This window comes from Electrona antarctica (assembly GCF_951216825.1).
Source record: "Electrona antarctica genome assembly, chromosome: 2".
Classification (NCBI taxonomy): Eukaryota; Metazoa; Chordata; class Actinopteri; order Myctophiformes; family Myctophidae; genus Electrona; species Electrona antarctica.
In genome coordinates, this window is record NC_136807.1 from 39,865,384 (window position 1) to 39,885,237 (window position 19,854).

Genomic DNA, 19,854 nt, shown 5'->3' on the forward strand with positions numbered 1-19,854 from the left:
AAGCAAATCCCAGGCCTCTTGATTAATTTCTCCCTTCTTGATTTTTGTTTGCATTTCTTTTCTTGTTTTCTTTTGTTGGATGAGTTTAATTGAGCTTATTTGGTTTGGGTTTTGTTTTGGGTTGCCTTTCCTCTGTTAAAAGGGAGTGAGCTTCAATGTTCCCGGAACACTACATATACGTACATCAGAGAACTGGTTATTCTGTGAGGTATGACACATCTCCAAGCTGTGCTTGTGCATTGCTGAGTGCTGACATAGGCCTCATTTTGTATAAAAGTATACTGGGTCACACACAGTAGCAAGCATGAGTTTTACATATCTTTTTATTTCTTTACACATCATAGTGAGAGAAACGTTTCGGCTATTCAGCCTTTGTCAGTAGCCTCATATAGGCCTCATTTTGGACATCAAACAGGCCAGAGGGTGCAGTCTAATTGTATGTGAGGTTTGAGTTTGAGCTAAGGGTCAAAGTTATGGTTAAGAATGTATCTGTCGGGTTTGGAAAGCAATGGCTAAGTCAGAAGGTATACTGCAGTCACACGTGAATGGAAAGATTCCTGGTTCTATCTCGGCTCTTCTGGCATCGCGCCCAAGTGTCCTTGAGCAAGACCATGAACCCATAACTGCTCCCTGGGTGTTCATTAGCTGCCCACTGGTCCAATTAGATTGCAGATTGCAGAGGACAAAAACTGAGTATGCAAATGTACTTGGCCAATTAAACTTGACCTACTTTCCACCTCCTTATGGTGTTAAGGTTGGGGTATGTATGGATATGAAGTTGACGCAATGTCCCCAACCCATGTGTGTCTGACGGAGCAACACATTTGCTCTGTCTAAAAAAAAAAAAAGACTGGTGAACCTACCTAACTGTCAGGTGTTTTTCATGCTACTCACCGATGCATGTCATGCTCACTGATCACCAGTGTCTGTATATAGGAGAAGATGCCATCCATCTCATCACAATGTCATTCTAACAAACACATTCACATATTTGTGTACTTGGGAGGACATTAACGTTACGAGAGGAATGCAATTTACATGTTATTTATACCTTATTTAACTCCCTAACATGACTTCATATGCAACAAATACAATAATTAAAACCATTGGTGAATTATAGCCATTGGTGAATTATGTTGTGTAACTACTAGATGGAATTCTTCAAGGAAAACTCTTGGCCTAAATCCTCATCCCATGTGTGAATTGCCTCTGTTTCCAGTGCACCGAACCCTCTGGCCAACTGAATGTCCTTGGGACGAAACTCTCTTTAAATGTAAATAAACACTGGCAGAACTGTGCTATTTGAAGTCTATATCTGGGTAACCCAATTCTTTGCTGCTGAAATTCTATCTTTTGTTGAATAAAATGCAAGGGCAAATGAGACATGTGGTTTTAGCCTATATGTTTGCATTATAATGAGATTCGGTTCGGTGAGCCGGACCTATAGAGAGATGGTGAAAACGAGTGAGTTTCTATTTAGGTGGAGGATATTAGAATATCATCTCCCCAACAGCTACATCTGAGGGTTGGTGACATTAGAATATCACCTCCCCGAAAATATGAGGGTTGGTTGCATCACAGGACTCTATTTTATACTTCGTCACACAACTGTGTCACTCGCTGAAAATAAGTGATATTGCTTTTCGTTGTTCGATTGACACCGCTGTGCAACGAAGTATATAATAGACTCAACATGCTCTATTGGACTACTAGTTGGTGGGCATATCGGGGACATGAAGGCGGGAGACAGACAGCCTGTAATGGGATGAGATAGGCTATCTTTATTGTCAAAACATGAGAATGAAGGGGGGAAAAAGACACAGATTAGCTTTCCTGACAGTCGGCCGTTTGAAGTGCATGCCAAAGTGCATTAGGGGCTATTATTCCCACTTTTGGACACTCGCAAACGCAGAGCCACTCACAGGAAAAGGCGAGACTTTCTTGCTAATCAACTGATAATGGGTTGCACTGTCCATTTGCCATGGCTGCCCTCCACCCTACGTGCACACTCATGGCACACTTGATTCACACACTCGATTGGCACATGCCCAGTAAAATCCGGACTGTGATTTTAACCACATTCATTAACCCTGGCATCCATATTTTCGACGTGTCATTATTCAAAAATATTCTACAAAGTGCTTAAACTACATCCCTAAGGGGCCATTTTACACATTCTTCTGTGTGGGGAAGGCTTTGGTCCAAACCCAAGTAGACGGCCATCTGCCACAGCACTGTTGTGACTTAATGTTAAACTGCTAAATGTTACACTGGTTACTTTGGGTGGCTGCTATCGGTTTGGGGAACCCCTCTGATATCACTATTTGAGGGGAGGGTGGAGGACAGCGAGTGTACAGTATGTAATGTACACACGATGACATGTATATTTTTCACATACATTGTCTGTCCTGATGAAGGTCGAATAGACCGAAACGTTGAATAAAGAGCAACATTTTTGGCAAGTTTTCTGACAGTGTGCGGGACCCTTCTTTGTTTTTCAAAGATACCCTTTTATGTATATTTTTCACAGCAGGTACATTTAATGCGATACAGCGTTATATCTGACCTCTGACCTGCTTGTCTGGGGCCAGGAAGTTCCACCCATGGTCAGTCTATTGTCCAAAAACCCATTGCAGCATCGCCTCAGCCCCCTGGCTCACTACTGTGCTTTTTCAACCTGCTGCAATATCTCAGCAAGAATATAGCCACTAAAACACGGCCCGGCTATGTTAACAGTACACATGCCATGTCGACACTGTCACGTTTGGGTCACCTGAACACGTACGTCACATTTCATTACACTTCTGTTGGTGACACGTGTGTTCTTTTAGGGCGAAGGGCTGCATGTCTCGACCGACACAAAGCTAACAGTACCTAAAGCCAGAAGTTATCCAGAATGTGTGGCCACATCACGGCGCACCACCCTGCTTCTTCCTGCACTGATAACAGGGTGAGAGACAGTAGAACGGGGTGGTGCTCGCTCTGCCGCTGGTTGGTCAGTGAGAGTGGATGGAGGGGGGCCTTGACTTTCCTTCACCCCCCCCCCCCCCGCCCCCCTCACGACCCTTCCAACGGCCTCCATCTGAGGAAGTGGATCTTGCAGCATGTCTTTTCAGTTCCAGGAGACAAAACAACCACTTACCCACTTAAACCCGCGTAGCAAAAAATAGAAGCTCGGTTAGTTGTGACTGTGAGCCAACAAGATCGGCTATTTTTTGCAGAATGTTCACCTATTTTAGCCAGTCATGTAATTACATCTAATCAATACTGTACTTAATTTAATAATTACAAGTTTGAGATATGTTTTAGTTGGAGCTGGAGCAAATTTCTATACTTTTACTTCTACTTCACAAATATTGTATTTTACTCCACTACCATTATTTGAAAACTTTAGTTACTTTGTAGATTTTGATTATTATTACAAAAACATACAGTAACCACTTCATCCCTATATACATTTCGTGTTGCCAATACTGATACCAATACTTTTGTACTTTTACTCGAGTACATTTTGAATACTGAACTTGCAACAGACTATTTTTACGTTGTGGTATTGATACTTTTCTTACACCACTGACCCTAGTGTCCCAGAATAGAGAATGTGGTTAAGATTTCAATGTCTGCATTATTTCATGATGCACACTTGCGCAGCCTGCGTAGCTAGTTCAGGCAACTCAAGAGAGCGGGCCTACCTAATCAGGTGACTAGTAGTCACATGCACTCTTTGCCTGATAAGAGCGGCTATTTAAACTTCTCTGCCTACCTGCGCATTCCTGGCTTCTCTCGTTGCAGTTTAGCAAATTTCATGCTCTGTTTCTAGATCCCTCTGGGGATCTTAATTCATTCACTGTAATTCTATTTGGCTTATAACTTAACTAAAATGTTCATGCTACATGAAATGAACAGAGACAGAGCCAAACTACTATATGCTTCATATATCTATGCTCAATTATTCTCATATTATTATGCAAATATATATTTGTCTGACTGAAATTATGAAAGTCTACATTACTGCTGCTGCTTTACAATTTCATGTATGTAATAACTACATCTTTAAAATCCTTATTGATCCTATGACAGCACCTCCTTGTTACCGTATGCTACTGTTCCTTACCTGTTTCTATGTTGAACATGTGAAAGCCAATATCCCTCTGGGACAATAAAGTCTAATCTAATCAAATTCCTATTTTGTCCTGCATTTGTCAATTAGGGAGGGACCAATCGATAGATGTTCCTGGAGTTCTCCCTGACACTTCCTCGTGAAGGGCAGGGCTTGGGCATGGCAGGCAGGTATTTGACCATGAGCCCAGGTGTAGGCACAGGCCTCCAGTTGGAGGGAACAAAGAAGGGTAGGCTGACCCAGAGGCAGGAAAGATCTCGTTTTCTGCGCTGTAGCTTTGCAGGAAACACAGCCATTCACACAGCAATATACTCCCATCCTGAAGTGGGGGAGCTGGGGGCTGTTGAGAGTCAGGAGGAGGCAGGGGAATAGAGGAGGGGTGCTGGGGTGGGCTCTGAAATAAAAACTAATAATAATGACTTTATTTCCATCTCCAGCCCACAGATGTTTGCTTCCTTCCCTTCCCTTTCATGTCTGATGGAAATCTCTTTTCTTGTATTGGTTTAACAGTGCGGGTAATTGTTGATATGAAAGCATTTGTTGCTTTCTTTTTTTTGTTTTTGATCGAGCCATTCCCTGCATTTGTCACGATGGCTGCGATCTCTCATCTGCGTGCCGGGGCCTGACTTGAGCATTCTTCCATGTTTATCATAAGCACAGGAAGATGCAGCTCCACCACGCTACCCCTCCCTTCAACATCCTGGGATCTTCTGAAACCTTCCCTTACATGGCTGCCTCTCCGTGGCCCCTGCATAGGGCAGCTTATTGACCTATGACCCATCACTGTGTAAGTGTGTAAAGCACATGGGTTTATGTCTGTCCAGAATGTTGTTTGTTAAATACTGTTTAATTGTGGGGGGCAGCCATAGCTGAATGGTCGCCTGGGAAACAGAAGGTGCCAGGTTCACACCCCGGCCTGTCTAATGTATTGAAGTGAGCACAAGACACCCCCAACTGCTCCCCAGGTGCTGTATTAAGTAGTGCCCATGGGTAAAATGCATACAAAAATGCAGTGGGACTAAATTATCAAATATATAATCCCTTATTTTAATTAATGAGGGATTTCTAAAGTGTAGAAGTGTCTTTTAAATTAGTAAATTGTTTTTATGCTAAAGGTTTTTCACACGAAGCTATAACGACACAACAATAACTATCGTTCACCATTGTCTTTGTTAGTTGTGGTGTGGACTCTCCCATGCACTTGTTGTGATGATTTAAATTATATCTTTATAGACACTATAGTGCTGGGCGTAAACGGCACTTAAACACACTTGATGACGACAGGTGTCACGTCCTTCACATACCAGCAAGATACAACATTAAGATACAAGCGACTGACCGTAAAAACCTAAATAATAGCAGAAAATCCTGAAGATTCTCATGATTAATCAATTTATTGGCGACGACACATGGTGTCCACAAGACTTCCTGAATGGAAACTAAAGGCAAGATAGTGCAGTAACACTTTGACCTTTGATATCTATTAATTTCAGTTTCCGTATAGGTGATTAGAGAGGTCAGGCTCACGGGTAAAAGCACAAATCTCCATTATTCCTCTTTCCCATGTTCCCTCTGGGATATTATCTCTTGACACTTTTTTTTATGACACCCTTATTCCCAGCTATTGTTCTGAGATGGATAAAAATAATATGTTGTTGTGGCCATTGGGTGTTTCCAGTGAAGAGGTCTAGGGGTGGCAGGCAGGGTTCAGAGGTCACTCGTGTCGGCATGCATGGGTCTCCTGGCCGAGGAGGCAAACAAAGGAAGGCAGCACTGTAAGTCAAAGCGAGTGTGCTCAGGGTGTCAAGGCTGGATACTAGGAGCCCCTCTCTCTCTCAGCAGCAGGATGCTTGTCCAAACGGATCTGACTTTATGTCACTTTCAATATGGGCTATTAATATCTTAAGCCAGTGGTTCCCAAACTTTTTCACGTCAAGGACCCCCAAATTGACACTAATTAGCCCACGGATCCCCCATTTGAAAATATATGCCAGGGACCCCCATAAGAGAAGGTTTTCACGACTCTAGCAGTGATTCTCAACCCGTTTAATTTCAAGGACCCTGACATGCATTAGTCTACGGACCCCCATTTAATGGCATATCTGGTACCCCCAATTTATATTGTAAAATCAATGTTAATTTAACTCTGAGAGTGTACAAATGGAACCAAATGGACCACTCTCAGAGTTACAGACCCATGAGGGTTCATTTGGTTCCAAACTATCATTTAGCTGGGGACCCCCTGGAACTCCCTCAAGGACCCCTAGGGGTCCCCGGACCCCACTTTGGGAACCACTGTCTTAAGCACATGCATGGAGTCATGATAGTGACTGTGATGAACAAACAGACAGGGTTTAGTGGGTTCAAACTAAGACCTTTCTTCTGTTGACATAACTGATATCTGGGGGGTGTATGGACATAGAAGTAGGCTAGAGTTAACGCAAGATAAAATACAAATGCCCTATGATCTAATTTATCAGCTGTCACAAATTTCTGGAAATTATAAGTAGGACTATACTTTTATGAGCTCTTTTGTTTAGCTAATAGCCTATAGCCCAGTCAGTGTGGTTAATGCCAACCACACTGAAAACACTGAAAAAGTCTATTATTTTCTTATTTAGCCACGCTTAAAATGTAGGCTATGGGGGGGGGGGGGGGGGGGGGGTGTAAATCAAAGCCTAGACGTAAAGTAGGTAATCATAATGTAGCTTGTTGTAAAGCTGAATTGGAGGCGTGTGCTGTCGCAGTGGGAGCGCGCAGAGGAAGGGAGGGCAATCTTGTCCAGACGCTAAAAGACCCAATGGCTGGAGCACGGTGGCCAGGAGCGCTGGAACGCGACAGGAGACGGTGGACTGACAAACACCACGCGAGAAGAAGCGCTACTGAATGGATGAATATAGGATGACAATGTCACTGGAAGTGGAACATGAAGAGTGCTTTCAGAGGTAGTCTATGCCATCGGAGTCGGTGCGTGTGCGTCATTTCTGCGCCTTGCCATTTCCAAGGAGGAACTGCCGTCAGGTGCCAAATATAAGCGGGGACGCGGTAAGTGAATGGAAGCCCCCAAAAACACCTGCGTCAGGAGTCAGGACAGGTACATTGATTCGAATGAGGCACGAAGATGACTTGCAGTTTACCACTCAGTGAAGCGTTCGAACATCAACTGACCATAATCTGACAGTCACGATGCGTCCTTACGCTTACATCTGATGGAAAAACGTCAGTGAATACTTTTATAAAGTTCCATAGACTTTTAGGTCGTGATATGACCTAAGGTCAGAATTATTTTGGAAAACAAGACATTAAATTATTATTTTCCCCCCGTCAAGATTGAATAGAACTAGGTCAAGAAGTCACTGCTGAATGTCACAATAATTCATATTTAGTCCGATTTATTTATTATTATAACCCATGATCTGGAATGGACCGAGATTTGACCCTCGACATTCAAATGCTATCACTCTCCTGGACCTCCTGGGCTGTCACCGCCACTGTGGGCACTGCCACTGTGGGCCTCTGATTCCACGGATCCAGAACTTTCACCAATGAAGCAGTACTCCCGGTGGGCCCGCCTCGGCCTGCTCGCTGTGTGTACATGCGCATGGCTGCTTGTTGGGGTCCAGGGATGCGGACCCGGCCCCGGTTATGGCATCCGCTCCAGGCCTAGGAAGCTCACAGCCATGCACTACAAGCAGTTCGTTCCCAACTTCTCCGAAAACAACCTCGGGGCCAGTGGGAGAGCAGAGGGCAAGATCACACGCAACTCGGAGCGCTTCAATGAACTCGTCTGCAACTACAATCCAGACATTGTCTTCAAGGATGAAGAGAACACCAACGCGGACCGCTTCATGACTAAGGTGAGACTGTGTGGTAGGATATAGGCCTAGTGGTCACTGGTCAGTTAGGTGAAGTTCAAGTTACAGCTCACATTTTGATTGATATGTTTAGTTGTTTACACATGCAGGTGGCTGTGGTACCACCAAACAAATGTAACATTTTCAGTTGGAAATCAGTTATTTTTGGGCAGCTACAATGAAGTAATTAGGTTATAATGATTTGGGCTTTATCGAGTGGCTGTTGTTGATACTTTATTCTGGAGGATGCTATCTCCTCTCTGTCAAATTGAACTCCTTTAATACAATCCCTCTGATAACCAATGAACTATTTCCCTGTGTGTAGGAGAGTAGGCCTATACTTTTTACACTTCCAAAGCTATGGCATATGCTTCTCCAACTCACAAAGCTAAAATGCAAAAAGAAGATGACCTGTTTGCTCTGCTGTACTCTTAAGTCTAAAACTACCTTTTCACACCAAGCTCTGTAACACATAAACAAATATTCAACACAAGGTCTCAGCGATTTAAACACACTTCCACTCCCTCTTCGCAAGATAAGAAGATCAGGATGTAATTCAACACTACCTTCCAGGAGACCAAGTTCCATTTCCTTTTAATCTTTAACCACACAGTCTTTGTTATCGGTAATAAAACGATTCCTCTGACTGGTTCTGTGTTTGTTTAGGAGGGAAAGGCAGGTGAGGCACTAAACATGAATCTGTACTGTTTATTGGACCAGGAATGACATTTTAAATATAGAGTCCAGCAGAATTGGATCACTCCCTGGCCTAAATGAGTTTACATCTTTAAATCAACATCCCTACTCTCTGAAATATACTGAGTGAGTCCTTTTAGATCAGGTGGCGATACCCTCCCTGGAGTGACGTGACTGTGGTTATTTTGTGATGTGAATCTGTGTCCCTTCTCCTCCCCGAGTGATTCTATGTGATGGAAATCTGTGGTTGCATATGTTTGCCCTCCCCGGTGCCCAGTGTGCGGATGTTGAGGGTGTGTGCGTGCGTGCATGTGCCCCTTTCTTGCCCAGATGTGAAAGACACTCTTTGTGCGTCATTTGGAGACTCAAGAGGGGTCGCCTATACAGAATTCCCGCCTGCTGAAGTAATGGCACCGTTGGAAAAGCCGCTATTGTAGTTCCGACAATGTAACGCCTCTCTTCAATGGCATTGCGAGAAAAATTGTTTTCTGGCCCTCTCGCTTTCTCACTCTTGCTGTCACATTCCCAAGTGCATGCCCATACATTCCTCCCCTCTGCCCTCTCCCTTAGTCCCAACCTTGGCTCTTGACTCCCCTGCTTCCTTCTCACCCAGCTTTCTCTGTCTTTTCTCACTCCTTCCTTCTGTCTCTTACCCCCCCCCCCCCCCCCCCCCCCCTGTCTCTCTCTCACACTCCATCTCTGCGTTCCAACTCAGCGTTCTTTTCCATATAATGGTGAAATGGCGAATTAAGTTAAAAGAAAGTTTCTATTCAGCAAGAGCAGACATCAGGCCACAAGACCTGCCAAGACAACACCAAGTCACGAGTGAATATGCTTTAAAAAGTCGACAATGAGTAGAGTGTAGCACCTTGGATGTTGACGTCATCATTTTTTGCCAGCTATTTTGTGACAATGCTGACAGTCTTATAACATTAGGGCCCACGGGGGTGTTGGAGTTGCTGTGTTAACATTTCTGATCAAATGTCTCAGGGGTGACACTGAGAAACTCATTCCTGGAACAGTCTGGAAAGAGAGAAAGAGAATGGCCTTGATTATTCTGTCACCCTTCAGAAAATGCCAAGGAATGTGCCAAACTCGCTACAGTAGCTTTGTTCTTGGTTGTTTGAGTAAGGAGCAGTGGAGATTGGCCTTTAGCAGAAGAAGGAGGAATTATGTGCGTCATCCGACAGACCTGGTCTACTGTAAAATTCTATTTTTATTGTTGCAAATGTTGCTTTATTATAATTGTAGAGAAACAGGAAACTGAGGTCAGGGAGAAGGAGTGTGATTCGAAAAGATTCGGGTCCTTGGGACTTACGAAGAGCATGTGGATGTCCGTGCACTTACTGGCTGAGCCACCAGGTACCCCTTCCGAGTTAAAATAACACTCAGGATTTTGCAGTCACCACTGGCAGAAGAACACAGTCAAGGATGAGGACTACAAATTGCAGATTCAAACAAGTTGCAGAGAAATTAGTAGTTACAGTGCACTGTGGTGCAATACACAGTAGGTTAATTTCGAGTCTCTGCTTTTCCATTTCCTAAGAACACAGTCAAGGATTTTTTGTTAAACATATGAGTTTCAGAGAACTTAGTCACTGCACACTGCAAACAGGGCAGTGCACAGCAGGTTAATTTCTACTCTAGGCTGTTTCATTTCTTGATAATAACTGATGACGAGCATCTTTGTGATTGCCAACACATTTTTTCCCAAGATATGTCATCAGTCACATTGCACTTACACCAAAATGAAATGATGATGACCATCAAAAACACTAATAGGGCTATATCTTGCGCCACCCCTTACCCCTTATTCATAAACTTATTTGCCATTTTTTACTATTTTGAAAAACCTTTTAAAATAGTTCAAATAGCCAATCTACAAGCTCACAACGTGTCGATGTAGATCGGCTAGTTGAACTATTTTAAAATATTTTTCAAAATAGTGAGAAATGGCAAATAAGTTTAGGGATCAGGGGTAGGGCCCTTTAAATGTCACAGCATGTAGTGTGTTTGAGCAACATTAAAAGTCACAGCATTCAAATTCATCATTCAACTACAACTTAAATAATGACTATACAGGTCCCCAGAACACCTGGGCTTAAAGAATGAAATGAAGAAATGATCAAAATAACATCATATGAATATATGTTGGGCAGGGTAGATGCAGAAAGCAAAATGAAAGAGACATGGGATGAGTTCTGGATGTATATGAACCTTAAATGAACATTCTTTTCCTTGCTGTTATTTTTATTTTAACTGTTATGTTTCTTGGACTGGCTATCTGTAAGGTATGTTGTAATGTTTGTAATGCTGCTTTGTACTGAACCTGGATTTTGTACGATTTTGAAAAACAAATACAATTTTGAATTATAAAAAAAATAAAAATAATGACTATACAGCTCCATATAAGACCCATCTCTGTCTGTCTGTCTGTCTGTCTGTCTGTCTGTCTGTCTGTCTGTCTGTCTGTCTGTCTGTCTGTCTGTCTGTCTGTCTGTCTGTCTGTCTGTCTGTCTGTCTGTCTCTGTGTGTGTGTGTGTGTGTGTGTGTGTGTGTGTGTGTGTGTGTGTGTGTGTGTGTGTGCGTGCGTGCGTGCGTGCGTGCGTGCGTGCGTGCGTGCGTGCGTGCGTGCGTGCGTGCGTGCGTGCGTGCCGCGCTTGTCTCCCTCTCTCTCTCATTCCAGCGGTGCAAGGACTGTATTAACAGGCTGGCGATCGCAGTGATGAACCAGTGGCCAGGGGTGCACTTGCGAGTGACAGAAGCATGGGATGAGGATGGACACCACCCCACTGACTCTCTGCACTATGAGGGCAGAGCCGTGGACATAACCACAGCTGACAGAAAGACAGAAAAATATGGTCTTCTAGCTCAGCTGGCTGTGGAAGCTGGCTTTGACTGGGTGCACTATGAATCCAAGTACCACATCCACTGCTCAGTTAAAGCTGGTGAGTTTTTAAGGAGCACGAGCTCACGCAGAGAGAATCATACAGTTTGCTATGATGTGTTAAGTCACGCTCATCATCACAATGGAAATGTTGCATTTTCAGTCCTTGTCTTGTTTGTTGGTGTTTTCAGATCACTCTGTGACAGTAGAGAAAGGTGGTTGTTTCCCAGGCTGGGCCCGGGTGACTGTTGCTGGAGGAGGGCAGAAGGCCCTGTCATCACTGGCTCCTGGAGACAGAATCATGGCCCTGTCTGGGACAGGTCATGTGGTGTTCAGCCAAGTACTTCTGTTTCTGCACCAGGACCAGGACAGCAGGTCCACTTTCTTGACTCTGCAGACAGAACATGGCCATAGACTAACCCTGACTCCCCATCACTTGGTTTTTCTAGCCCCCCATGACAAACTACACCACAGCGAGTATCAGGCTTGGTTTGCAAGCAGAGCCAAGAGAGGTGACTATGTGCTCGTCCATGGAGCAGGCGGTCGAATACAACCGTCTCGAATCGTCTCAGTTTCAATAGAGGATGGAGTGGGTGTCTATGCACCATTAACAGAAGATGGGACTTTGTTTGTTGATGGAGTGCTGGCATCCAGTTACGCACTGGTTGAGGACCACAGCCTTGCACACTGGGTTTTTGGACCATTTCGACTTATCTCCTCCTTTTACCAGATGCTTTCGGGAGAGAAAACTATGACAGCTCACACTGAGACTCCATTGCAAAGTAGCACTTGGGTCCTGGACCAACTGGGTATATATGGGAATAATAACAGTCTAAGCTGCATTGACAATATGACTTTACCTCTACAAATGGACGCTGAAGATAAGCAAAGACAAGCATCACATGTGCACTGGTATGCTAGACTGCTGTACAGTCTTGGGCGCACGCTTTTGGACTCAACGTCATTTCATCCCTAAAGGCCTTCAGTTAATCACTGGTACAGTACATGTGTCCTACTGATAATCGTTTACTGTGTAGATAGATTTACACTAATGCCTTCTGTATTCCCTGTTACTCTGCCTTTCAATAAATGTAAAGCACTGGAAGGGCTTGTTTGAATCTATCCTACTGGAATTAGCATTGTAATGTACAGTAATGAATTTATATTTCAGTCACATTTTTGAAAATGATGACACAAATGATCAGAAAAGCCTATTTGTAAAAACAAATACTCATAATTAATGTATTATAATTCATGTGTACATGTTATGTGTTTATACTACTTCAATACATGCGTAGGACAAGTCATATTCTCAATTATTCAAATGTAATAAGAATGAGGTCTTTTTTTAAAGAAACAATAAAAGCTTTATTTTTGTACCATATGAACCATAATATATAAATGTTTCAATTTATAATTGTTCAATTAATTACATGTATGTCCTACCCTGTTATGTTATTAAAAAAACACCCCACTACTGTATTTGTTTAGTTTGAGAGTAAATTGACCTAAATTGACCTTATAAGTATTGTTACTTTTTGCTTCGCTTGCGAAACATGCTGCTTGCTATATGAAAGTCTTAAGAAATATGATCACTGATCAGGATTATTTTAGGAGTCATTGATTTGAGTAATTGTTTGTGTAACAGAGGGTAAAAGCCCCGCTCCGTGGAAATGTAGACCAAAGTTAATAAAAAGCCCAGCCACATACTTAATATTCTTACACTGTACCCTACCACCCTGTCTTTATCATAGTTATACTGTAGCTTGCCTTGTATCAGTGTTTCAGAAGATAACCTTTTTTACCCTTTCTTTGAACACAAGTATTTTTAATATTCCAAGATTGTGGGCAGGTTTTGGTGATGTGTGCTCTTTGATTGGATCCGTTTTTATTTCCCTACATTAGCTCCAAGGCAAGTTCTCCATTTGAACCAGTTAGTACAATTCTTTTAGACATGTTCTAAACACTATTACCAGATTTGTTACAATATGAAACTAGGCCTTTATTAATTATCCTACATGTCTTTTCTGTCTTTAAAATAATAATAATAATAATTCAAACTGAGCATTCCCATATTTGTAAGAATATGTTAGGCAAGACAAGCAGAACAAAACAGTTGCAGGTTCCCGGATTGATACCCGGCTCCTCCTGGCTGCAAGTGTCCTTGAACAAGACACCCCCTAACGGCTCTTGATAAGCAGGTTGGCGCCTTGCATGGTTTCCTCCATCATAGTTGTGTCTTGTGTGAATGGGTGAATGCAACTAATGACTATTGTAACTCGCTTTGGAGAAAGGCACTATACTCTGACATATAAATGCACCATTTGCCATTTACAAGAAGTAATATGATGTTATACACCCCCTTGTGGACATTATGCAATATGCCTTTGATATGCGTTTGTGTAATTCCATATATGAAAGAACATTATCAATATACAATTTAGTGGGAAAAAAATAAATAATAATAATAATAATTATTATAAAAATTATAATTATTATAATTATTTTATAATAAAGTTTAATTTGTATAGCACCTTTCAAAAACAAAGTTACAAAGTACCACAGAGAATCAAAACAAAAATAATACACATCACAACAGAAGAAAATACAGATAACTAGTGTGTAGGATACTTTACAGTATGTGTGAGTGTGCGTGCAGCCGTGCATGCATGCAGGCGTGTGTGTTTCAATTATACACTGTTAATTAATCATATGTTTAAGATTTGTTTTATACTGACATTTCATTTTAAAGTGTAATCTCTCAACTGTTATCTTACTGGCCAACACGTAGTAGTAGTAGTAGTAGTAGTAGTAGTAGTTTAGACTACTGAAGTAATAATTGGACTGTGTATTCTTAATTTCTTCTAGGATGCATATACATTTATCAGAAATTCAAGGCATGTAGACAAATTAAACCTAGATGGGGACAAAAAGTACATTTTATTGTTCCATTTTATGTGCTGTTGTAAACAGCTGTGGAGGTATTTCAGGGGATTATCCTTGAGATAGAGGAGGCAGATGGGAAAGCACCCACTCTCTTAACTGGCCAATGGGATAAGCATTGTGACCTAATACCAACCTCTATTTACATCCTTTGGCCAATCACTGAACAGAGAGTCACGGTCTTCCAACCAGTCTCAGCCCCCCAAAAATCTAATCCAATCTTGCTAAAGCTGAATGGGGAGTTAACTAATCCTGTCAGGGGCACCAGTAAACCTATTTTCTAAATTAAAACCTGTACACCCATCGATTGGTCCACGGCTTTCTCACAGATTTGATGACAAAGAAAATCATCATAAACAGTTATACTGTATTAATAAAATACATTTCAAAGCCATCGTGCTTGAAAAGTATAGCCACAAATAGACACTCAACACTAAAAATAGACCTTGTAATCCTTAAAGAATCAGTTTTATTAGCATAAAACCAAACCAGGATATACCACTGTCCACAGCACACACAGTAGGCTCAACCTAGGGGTTCATTATTGCTGTATTTTCAACCATGTGAAATCAAGTGTAGGCCTAATTAAAATCTGGATCTTCTATATATCTCCAGTGTAATTCTACAGCTATATTTCTAGATCACTTCCCCATTATACCAACACATTCCTTTGGGTTTGCTGCTGCAGAATTGTGACAGAAATAAAGGCAGCTATTAACAAGTACAGCTGTCTAAGCTTATGCTCTGAAACGACCACCACCATGAAATACAGCTTGGGGTGTTGGTGCAACTTGATGTTGTGTATCCAGCATATGACCGTGGTCCCACATCATCCCCTCGCCACAGAATAATTTGCTTCTTAGAAACCATGGTGACTCTTTATACAGCAGTGAAGTATTATGAGTGGTTATTTATATCGTGACAATAATGCACACTTTTACCACAAAGAAGCTTTGAAGACCCAGCATCATGCTGCATACTTCTAGTCTCTTCTCTCTTGCAAATACTCATTTACAGGGTGTGTGTGTGTGTGTGTGTGTGTGTGTGTGTGTGTGTGTGTGTGTGTGTGTGTGTGTGTGTGTGTGTGTGTGTGTGTGCGTGCGTGTACACACATATGCATACACATACACATGTATACAGACAGACAGACAGACAGACAGACAGACAGACAGACAGACAGACAGACAGACAGACAGACAGACAGACAGACAGACAGACAGACAGGTTACATGATCCTGGCTATGAAACCTCATGTAGGTCTAAAGATCTAGGCTATAGGAATCTATAGAAACTAGACATCTAGGAAGTTCCCAATGTCAAGGAATATTAAGGCTTGCATAAAAGTTGAATCATTAGTCTTTCTTGAGGCTGTAGGGCTTGGCAATCCTAGTTAAACATTGTATGTCACTGTAACCTCTTGTGAATTCAAAAGTCACGTAGTCATATAGTTTGTTTTGCAGCATAGGACTTTGGAATGCAAAGAACATTCACCATTTAAAAGATGGTAACTATATACAATCTATTTTAAATTCTCTCTCTACATAATCCTGTTTTCTTCACGAGCCTCAAAACAGAACCCGGGATCCAAACTAGTGAAAATGGCAGATTTACAAGCTCACAGCGCAAGCTTGTATACATCTGCTATTTTCACTGCTTCTTCAAAAGTTTTATTACATTCATGGAATTCCTTTGATTTTATTAATTTCTTTTGAAAATAAACGTTTGAAAATAAATAACAAATAGTAGTAGGAAATAACAAAAAAGAATACTCACAACCAATAACAACGCGACTCACAAATGAGTCCGACCCAGGGTTTGGGAACCACTGGTCTATAGGCTACTCTCAGACACAGAAGCTACGCATGCATTGCTGCAGGAAGGTCACTGCCTAGGATCAGCTGCAGATCAGCCCACTTAACAGGTGCACATTCAGTGCTTCGAGTGCAAATAATCTGCTAGCCATTTGCTAAATTCTGACATAACCTTCTGTTGTTCCTGAGGATCAGTCCAATGACACCCAAGCCATGCCTTAAAGTTTAAGGCAAGTTTAAGGCTTAAACGGTAGATTCCATTTAGTTATACAAAATAATCCAACACACATTTAAATTTTAAAATCATGCTGAGTGTTGACTATCTTTCTTAAGAGTTTTTCTTACAACTGGTCTGGATGAGATTTTGCACACTTCCTAATTCCTACTAAGAAACACTCAAAGTTTCTAGGGGAAGGCAGATCTCCCTCCGTCTTTAATTCCTTCACTCCATTCTTGACCCAGTAGGCAGTATGTGACCTCTACATGCAGACTGCAGAGAAATGCAACACTGTAACAGAAAAAGTTATTTCTTTATTTTCCACACACGAGAACATATAAATGTGTGTTTTATATAGGTAGCCTAGCCTTATAGGTAGCCTATTTGGGGACGCATGGATTTAACTAAGAAAAGACTATCCACTTTAATATATAAAAAAGCAAATAAAATATCAATAACTGCACATTAATGTAATAGGTTAATTAGGTATTAGGTTACATGAGAATACGAAATTACCTCAAAGTTGGCAACTAGGATCCAATGTGTATAGATAGCCTTCCATTTTTAAGTGGTGCAACCACTTCATTAAGTAGCTTTGTGTGGCTGCCTGGGTCTGAGCATGAAAATAGCATTTGGATGGTTTTCAAAACCAAGTGTCACTGTTGTGCAGCCTAACACATACATATTAACTGTATATATGATGATTTCAGGTGTAACAGTACAGTACAGTACAGTACAGTACAGTACAGTACAGTACAGTACAGTACAGTACAGTACAGTACAGTAGAGGGACCCCCACACAGTAACTCTGTCATTTCTCAACCGTTTCGGACGCGGGGTGGCTCGCCGGAACCGGCCCGCCCCCCTGGGCGCGTTCCCGGGGACCCCCGGGGACCCCCACACGGTAACTCTGTAATTTCTCGACCGTTTCGGGCGTGGGGCGGCTTGCCGGAACCGGGCTGGCACCCTGGGGACCCCCACACGGAGTTGCACCACTTACTTCACACAGGTGTGATTTTTAGTTAGTTAGTTTAAGTTCTGTATCCCAGGTGGGAAATTTGGGGAATTATATCATAAACTGGTAACTGGATGGATGGATGAATGGATGTCAGCAAAGGGCAGGGATGGAATGGTGAAATAAGTTAACTTGGATAAAGAGATATTTTATTTTTGTCTAGTTTATAATGTTATTGTGTTATACAGTTATTATAATGAAGTGACTCTTAATCGAGCTCAAGCATACATGCGCTTCAATGACATGGCGTGCAGATCAAGCACGCTGATGTTGCTTTGGTCCGACAATCATTACAATCTAATGAAAAATGGCTTCCCTCATTCTGAAAATCTAATGACAACTATCCCCACCAGTGGTCTCCAGATTTAAATATTACAGACAGTATTCCATTCTACAACCATTGTTGTAGCCTACTATACATTGCCGTCTAACATTACCTGCACTGAACCCCGGAATAAAGATCCACTAATAAATAGTAACAATACATTCTTGTTGCAGAGCAGCGCCCGTTTGCATGAATAAATAATAAATATTTCACGTCGTTATTAGCTAGCGATAGCTGGCTGCTAACCACTTGGAAGAACACACTCGTGTGTGTGTGTGTGTGTGTGTGTGTGTGTTTTCGCGCGCGCACGCGTGTGCGTACGCGCGTGCGCGTGTATGTGGACGCACGCAAACGCAGTTCAGTGAAGTGAAGTGATGTTGATGACCCATACAAGGGTACCCATGGCAAAGTTGAGCTGCAAATCTAGGTAGATTCACGTCCGGGAACGGCTGAAACTTTGGGGGGGAACTATTTATTTATTGACATCTCAACTAAAGTTCGCGGATGGGATGTCAGATGGGGACGATTTTAATTGTGCAAACTTGCAGCGGCTTGCACGACCTCGAAGAGAGCGAGATTCCAGAACAGAGCTGGGGCTAGCTAGCTTAGTTAGCCTCCAAAGCTAGCCTCACCACAGTTGGGCAGTTGTTGAAACTTGGGGGGCGCAGCAACTTGAAACACCCCCCACCCCCCGGCCCGGGACGTCCATGGTCGGCGGCTCGCCCCGGAGGCGCCGAAGGATTCTACTGCGGGATTTGAAGCCGGTTTCGACGCGTATTACGCATGAGTTTGTCGCTTAGCTGGCTAGCTAGCTTAGTTAGCGCATTAGAGCTAACGTTATCCATCCAATATTGCACTTCCCCCCACTCTGCTCTCCCTCAAGCCGGCTAGCCACAGCCTCGGTCCCCCGGTAGATAGATGCAATGAGACGACAGGCAGCACTGTGGGGAAAAGCTGCGTGCTTGGCCGGTCTGTGCTGATGTATGAGGAGGACCGGACATTTCCACTGTAAAGGTGAGAAGATGCTGGGCTTTTATTGAAAACTTCTCCAGAGTACAGAGTAGTAGTAGACACATACACACACACACAAACCACCCTGACCTTAAACCGATGGAGGAGGGAGGGAGGGGGGCGCTGGGCAGGCTAAATAACACACAGACTGTAAACACTTTATAATCGCTCGACAGCAAAACAACGCAGTTGCGAAGCTCCAAAGTGTCGACGCGAACCGTGTCGACACTTTGTTCGGTGCGACATGACGTGATTGTTCTTCGGAGGGACGAATAATCACGAATATGTATCCTAAATCTACCCTCCGACACGTTAGCTCGTGCAACACCGGGTCGCGTCTACTTGCTGGGATACTAGCAGACTCCCTCCTTCCTTCCCCCGGTCATCATAACGCGCACACACACAACCTGCGAACTTGTGTTTCAAATGCTCGGTGGTTGTGTTGCTTTTGGTGTTTGTTTGCACGACTCGGGTTGTTGTGACCCGTTCGGGGTACGTGCAGTCACTTAGCTGCTGAAATATGATAAATGGTCCTTCATTAGGCAACTGTCACAGTAGTACTCACTGGGCTGTAGGCTATCGCCTGGAACGGGACAAATCCTTTGATGTCGGTTGTTTACATTGAGCGACACGGCTATTAGGTTGCAGTTGTATCGCGTACACTGTCTTCGTTGTGGTTCTTGTGTAGTTGAAATGTGTTTCCCCCCTTGCTGTTGTTTATATTTTTGCAATATAAATAAACATGGCAAACACTAACTTGTTGGTTGATTATAGCGATCGTTTTACCATGTTATTATGGAGGTTATTGCTAACTTCATTGTGACGCCTTGTATTAATAGACCTTCTTTATTTAAGCATTTTAAATAGATACGTTTTGGTTGAGTGTATGTTCATTTGGAAGTGTGCTGTTACTGTGTTGGATCCGCCCAACTCGCTTATCACAAAATGAAATCAGAAAGTCGGCACGACCATCTT

General features: G+C 42.6%; 2 protein-coding genes across 7 annotated transcripts in view; both read left to right on the forward strand.

Annotated features, from left to right (window-relative positions):
• The first annotated feature begins 6,982 nt into the window (after nucleotides 1-6,982).
• Nucleotides 6,983-13,008, forward strand: dhh (desert hedgehog signaling molecule). The gene is made up of 3 exons (XM_079522058.1): nucleotides 6,983-7,977; nucleotides 11,357-11,618; nucleotides 11,749-13,008. The coding sequence occupies exons 1-3, from the start codon at nucleotides 7,666-7,668 to the stop codon at nucleotides 12,531-12,533; spliced, it is 1,359 nt and encodes a 452-aa protein (XP_079378184.1). The 5' UTR covers nucleotides 6,983-7,665; the 3' UTR covers nucleotides 12,534-13,008.
• A 5,265-nt stretch (nucleotides 13,009-18,273) lies between these two features.
• Nucleotides 18,274-19,854, forward strand: part of kmt2d (lysine (K)-specific methyltransferase 2D) — a 41,405-nt gene continuing 39,824 nt past the window's right edge. For 5 of the 6 annotated variants that reach the window (XM_079494563.1, XM_079494567.1, XM_079494565.1 and 2 more), the window contains exon 1: nucleotides 18,274-18,876. In XM_079494563.1, coding sequence (XP_079350689.1) covers nucleotides 18,848-18,876 — 29 coding nt within the window. In that variant the 5' untranslated portion in view covers nucleotides 18,274-18,847. Of the gene's footprint in view, nucleotides 18,883-19,854 lie in introns of all 6 variants that reach the window. The other variant, XM_079494568.1, reaches the window with a different exon arrangement.